This window comes from Mauremys reevesii, linkage group 2 (genome assembly GCF_016161935.1).
Source record: "Mauremys reevesii isolate NIE-2019 linkage group 2, ASM1616193v1, whole genome shotgun sequence".
In the NCBI taxonomy this organism is placed as follows: domain Eukaryota; kingdom Metazoa; phylum Chordata; order Testudines; family Geoemydidae; genus Mauremys; species Mauremys reevesii.
The window spans coordinates 77,739,612-77,745,800 of NC_052624.1; the positions used below are offsets into that span (position 1 = coordinate 77,739,612).

At 45.9% G+C, this 6,189-nt stretch overlaps 1 protein-coding gene across 2 annotated transcripts in view; it reads left to right on the top strand.

Moving 5' to 3' along the window:
* The window catches only part of SH3BP5 (SH3 domain binding protein 5), a 52,681-nt gene extending 46,871 nt beyond the window's left edge, over window positions 1–5,810 (top strand). For both annotated transcript variants that reach the window (XM_039522725.1, XM_039522726.1), the window contains exons 7-9: window positions 235–454; window positions 1,872–2,132; window positions 4,370–5,810. In XM_039522725.1, the coding sequence (XP_039378659.1) occupies window positions 235–454; window positions 1,872–2,132; window positions 4,370–4,548 (660 nt within the window). In that variant the 3' untranslated portion in view covers window positions 4,549–5,810. The remainder of the gene's footprint in view (window positions 1–234; window positions 455–1,871; window positions 2,133–4,369) is intronic.
* Window positions 5,811–6,189: the final 379 nt, after the last annotated feature.

Consider the following 6,189-nt stretch of genomic DNA (forward strand, 5'->3'; position numbering starts at 1 on the left):
TACAGATGAGGAACTGAGGCACAGAACAGTGACATGAATTGTCCAAGGTCACCCAGCGGGCCAGTGGCAGAGCCAGGAATAGAAGTCGCCTGCATCCTAGTCCAGTGCTCTATCAACTAGGCCATGTTGCCTGCTTAGCTGGGGAAATTAAGCCCCCTTTTCCCTCCTTACATAATAAGAATTTGTTTGAAATCCGCAATGGTTTAAAGAAACCCCATCTGCCTTCCTCGTTAGCAATTCAAGAAGACTGTGGATGACCTGCAGGCAAAGCTGGCCCTAGCCAAGGGAGAGTACAAAACAGCCTTGAAAAACCTGGAGATGATATCAGACGAGATTCACGAGAGGAGACGGTCTTCTGCCATGGGACCCCGGGGGTGTGGTGTGGGTGCGGAAGGCAGTAACACCTCATTGGAAGATCTTTCAGCATGTAAACTGGAGTCGGACTCCATCTCCAGTAAGTATAAAGTTGTGTGGTCAGAAATTCCCATGGGCAAGTGTCCTATATGGGGATTGGGGGCTGAAATGAAGGACCTTGTTTGTATCCTACAGCTGGTGATTAGTCAGATACTTTACAACTTCAGTGAATTCAGTTACACCTTCTGTTAACCCCACAATTTACCATGCACTTGAGAATTCCCTTCTCAGGGGAAATAGAGAAGAATGGTCAATCAATGGCTATTAGCCAGGAAGGGCAGGGATGGTGTCCCTAGCCTCTGTTTGCCAGAAGCTGGGAATGGGCAGCGGGGGATGGATCACTTGGTGATTACCTGTTCTGTTCATTCCCTCTGGGGCACCTGGCACTGGCCACTGTTGGAAGACAGGATACTGGGCTAGATGGACCTTTGGTATGACCCAATATGGCCATTCTTATGTGTGCATAAACCTTTGGCAATGTAGGCCCCAATCCTGCAGTGACCAAAGACTGGAAACTTTAGCTTTAACAGGATCTACTGTTATGCACAAAATAGAACAACTCTTACTGATTTATTGCCCCCCGTGCCGCCCGCCTCCCCACCCCAACAAGGAGTCTGTGGCTTACTCCAGCCTGCACTCTCGCAATGGTTAATGCTAATGGTCATTTTGCACACACAATGAGCGAGGACACAGATTTTGTGCTGCTTAGTGATCCCTGTGCCAAGGGAGATTCTAGTGCAGTGGCTTTCAATGTATTTACCATTGTGGACATCCAGTACTACCTGTATGGCCTTGAGGATGTCACATGGGCTGCAGCTGTGTGGTGATTGGGCCGTGGGTTGAAAACCACTGTTCTAGTGAGTCCTGTTGGGTTTTAGCTGAATAAGCACTAAGATAACATGCAGTAGCTGAGCTCTCCCCTTCTGCTGCATCTGGCTTTTAAGTATTACTCCAGATAAATATTGACAGGCCCCAGTCAGGTACCCCATTGTGATGGGTACAGTACACTTAGTACAGAGAGAATCACTGTCCCAAACTGCTCTGTCTGGCTTACAACAGACCATAATAGGTGGACAAGAGTACAAGAGACACAACTGGGAGGGATAGTACAAATAAAAACAAGCCTATCTTAACACAATGAGGTGGTGGTGGTGGTGGTGTTGTTGTAGTAGTAGTAGTAGTAGTAGTAGTAGTAGTATTGGATGGTACATCACATTAGCTTGTTTCTCCCAAAAGCTTCTCAAGAAATGGGAATATTTCCACCCCCACCCACCCAAGGCCTGCTAATGAGATGCAATGTTAATAGACTACAGAGAAATAGTGAAACTCTGTGTAAATGCAGCCCTTAAGATAGCAATGTACATCCTGCTGATGGAAGAGCAAACATCTGAAATTGCATGTAAAAGCTGCTTTGTGGAAATGGGAAGGCTAACTGGAATTCCCCTTCAACATTCCAGTGGCTTCTGAAGTGTTTGAGGATGACAACTGCAGCAGCTTTGTGTCTGAAGAAGATTCTGAGACCCAGTCAGTGTCCAGTTTCAGTTCTGGTCCTACAAGTCCCTATGAGATGCCCACTCAGTTTCCTCCAGCAACGCGACCTGGAAGCCTGGATCTGCCTAGTCCTGTCTCCCTGTCTGAATTTGGGATGATGTTTCCTGTACTAGGTCCTCGAAGTGAATGCAGTGGGGCATCATCGCCTGAATGTGAAGTTGAAAGAGGTAAGCAGAGCTGGGTTAGCCCAGGACCACTTTATTATGCAGCTTTATAAAGGAGCAGAAGAACTTGCTCAACTCCTCCAGGGATGCTGTGCTGATTGGGTTCAGACACATTATCTGCTCTCTGGGTGCTTGGGGAGTGGTGCCAGAGCCACCTTCATCCCACAGTCTTACTGCCCTTTAAAAACTGAGTTATTTCCTAAAATGAGAGGTTCCCCAGTTTCACTCCAGCCTGAACCCATGTTCTATACAGTAATGATGTTAGCAGCATAGCAGTAACTAACTGATACATCAGTTGCTGCCTTCCAATATTTGGATTCTGATATTACATTGTTTGAAAGATAAGCGCTGAGCTTCTTTTTTGCGGGGGAGGAAATGATGTCCTGCTTGAGGAAAATCCTGATTCCCACTTCTGATCAAATAGGTGCCAAAGGAGAAACTGAGCTTAGAGGATTAATCACTCTCCTACAGAAGTCTCAGTCATTGCATTTGGTGATTCGGGCACAGGACAAAACTCAGCTTGGAAGGCCAACATCCATTATTTTAAGGCCTTGTTCACACTAAAGGGAAAAGTCGATCTAACCTACGCAATTTGTTACAGTAACTCCTTGCTTAACATTGTAGTTATGTTCCTGAAAAATGTGACTTTAAGTGGAACAATGTTAAGCGAATCCAATTTCCCCATAAGCAGTAATGTAAATAGGGGGGTTAGGTTCCAGGGAAATTTTTTTTCACCAGACAAACTATATATTGTATAGATATACACACAGTATATGTTTTAAACAAACAATTTAATACTGTTCACAGCTATGATGATTGTGAAGTTTGGTTGAGGTGGTGAGGTTAGAGGATGGAATATTTCCCAGGGAATGCCTTGCTGTTAAATCATGAACTATTACTCGGCTGAGCCCTCAGGGGTTAACACATTGTTGTTAACCGAGCCTCACACTCTACAAGGTAGCACAAACACGAGGGAGGGGACACAGCATAGCAGACAGACACACATCTTGTGTGTGGGAGTTGGAGAGAGAGAGATGCATACTGCCCCTTTAAGCTGACCCACTCTTAAGTGCATTGTCTTTTTAAGTGGATCAGGAAGTTGACAGCAGCTGCTGCCCCAAGCTCTCTGTGTCCCCTCCTTGCTCTATATGGAAAAGGGGTAAGCGAGGTGCAGAAGCAGGGGAGACAGGACACCCTGACATTAGCTCCTCCTTCCCCCCCCTGCACAGCAAGCAGGAGTCTCTGGGAGCAGCTCCAAGGCAGAGGGCAGGAGCAGCACATGGCAGTGGGGGGAGGGACACCTGAACTGCCCAGCAATTGCTAGCCTGCTGGGTGGCTGCAGCGCAGGGAACTTAGGGGAGCGGGGAGCTGATGGGGGGCTGCCGGTCCACCCTGGTTACAAACCCCCACCAGCTAGCTGCAACGGGCTGCTCTTCCTGCAAGCAGTGGACAAAGCAGGCGGCTGTCAAATGACATTAGAAGGGAGCACTGCACAACTTTAAACGAGCATGTCCCTAATTGATCAGCAACGTAACAACGAAATGTTAACTGGGGCAACTTTAAGTGAGGAGTTGCATCGATTTGAGTTATGCTATTCACATACAGTATCTTAGATTTACTTACTATGGGGTCCACACTACGTGATGTTGATGGGAGACGCTCTCCTGTCGATTTCCCCATACTCCCCTCAATCAGGAATCGAAGGGAGAGCGATTGGCGGTCAATTTAGCAGGTCTTCACTAGACCTGCTAAATCGACTGCCGATGCATTGATTGCCGCAGTGTCAATCCTCCAGTAAGTGTAGACGAGCCCCAAGTATATTACCAGGGCCGGCTCCAGACCCCAGCGCGCCAAGCGCATGCTTGGGGTGGCGAGCTGCGGGAGGGCGGCAGGCGGCTCCGGTGGACCTCCTGCAGGCATGCCTGCAGAGGGTCCGCTGGTCCCGTGGCTCTGGTGGACCTCCCGCAGGCGTGCCTGCGGGAGGTCCACGGGACCAGCGGACCCTCCGCAGGCACGTCTGCAGGAGGTCCACCGGAGCCGCGGGACCAGCGACTGCCAGAGCGCCCCCCGCGGCGTGCCGCCCTGCTTGGGGCGGTGCAATTCCTAGAGCTGCCCCTGTATATTACTACTTGTCCTCTGTTCTTAAATACTTTGGCAAAGGAAGCTGTCCAAGTGCCCACTTGACTGATATAGTGTTCTAAGACTTAAGGTTTAATAATATTTTAATTGTGTCTTTGCAGGGGATAGGGCAGAAGGAGCTGAGAACAAGATGAGCAACAAAGTGAACAAAAATAGGAGCAGCAGTGGCAACTCCACTGAGGGTCTGGCTTTAGATAACCGAATGAAGCAGCTTTCACTCCAGTGCACGAAAGTCAAAGAGGGGATCATTGCAGACAGAAAAGCTGTACAAATTGGCTGAGTCATCCTGCTGCTCTGGTTACTGGGAGTATAAATATACATGAACTTCAAAATGTCTGAAGAACATTGTGCCAATAACTATTTAATATATGCCAAATCTTAAGCGTTTACTCTACAGATTTAAAACTGCACTAAAGAAGTTTAATTGATGTTGAGGGCTGAAGTTTTTTTTCAGTAAAATCTTTGTAGGACAGACAAGTTGTCAAATGTGTAAGTTGTGCTCGCTGTATTTCACAGCCTTTGTAAACTGTTTTGTAGCAGCCTGTCTGAAGCAATAACTAGCATTGTTCCTGTATAAACACATGCCAGTAGGGGTGTGAAATCCAAGCCAAACGCTTGTGGTGAGCAGTTTGGCTTCAGTTTTGTAGAATGAGATGCACTTTAGATACAGTGGATCTCTGAAGTGGAATTGGCATATCCTTTAAACAGCCGTATTTGTCTATATTATTCTCAAACTGTAGAAGTATTTTGTATACAAGGCAGCTGTTGCATGTGTGGGTCTGGAAGTCTTCGGTCTGCCTCCGGTGCTCATGAGGAAGCTAGTCATGACCTAAAGTATTGGCCCGAGAGGGTGGCAGAAACGTGGCAGCATTGCTCAATAGTTGTGAGCTCTTTCTACCCCCCTACTTTTCGGGATGGGGTGTGTGCGACTTTTCCAGGGTGATTCCAGTGCCAAACTGACAGATTTAACTTGTTTCTAAGAATTTGAGTATCCTTTTTCAGCACCTTAAGTGTTGTTACTGTAAAATGGCATGAATTGGTGTGTGCCAGAGAGAAGTAGTTATAGATCTCGACCTACCGAATATTAGAGGCTTGTCCTTAAGATACGCATGAAGAAAAGGAGTTGCTAATGTGGATTGATGATGTGTTAATTTCTCTGTAGGTTGTAACATGTGAGGTTTTAGAACTGTTTAAGGGACTTACAATTTTAGTATCCCCTAGAGAAACTGTTCACTAAAAACAGAAAGGGACTGGGGGCATGTTTTGGCAGCAGCTGTTAGGCAGTAGTGGTGTCTGGTAGTTATGCTAATAAGTGGTAGCAAAAATCCTAGGACTTCTGAGTTTTGGTAGCTGAATATTTCTGAAAGCACTCCGTTTTTTGTTGTTAATTGGATGGGAATTTAGCATCACCCAAAGTATTTTCTATTCCATGTTTTGCAGTCCTGGTGTATTTTGTCCCTGCCCCTTGGCTTGTGTATCTATTCTCAAAGTAAATGTAAAATTCTTCACACTACAGTAAACATTTTGGTTTTTCACATTTTATTTTGTGTTGTACAGTATCAGTGTATTTGAAGCACTAAATATTTCAGTAGCTATTCTAAACCTAGTTCCATAGTAAAACCATAGTCTGATATTTAAACCTCTTTACAACTAAAATGTGCATGTGGTCCACATTCACTCAATGAAATCATCATCTCTCGCCATTGTAATGCCAAATGCACTGGCAATTACTGAAATGAAAACAGGCTTAATGCAGTTCCAAAATCATGTACTGGAGAATACCCAAATCTGGGACAGTCAATTTTCAAACAAGACCTAACACTAGGAACACCCTGCAGTATGTGGACCAGTATTGTCTCATTACAGCATTGTAACTAGATTTATATTCATGACTCATTTGGTATTATGAATTTCCTATGAC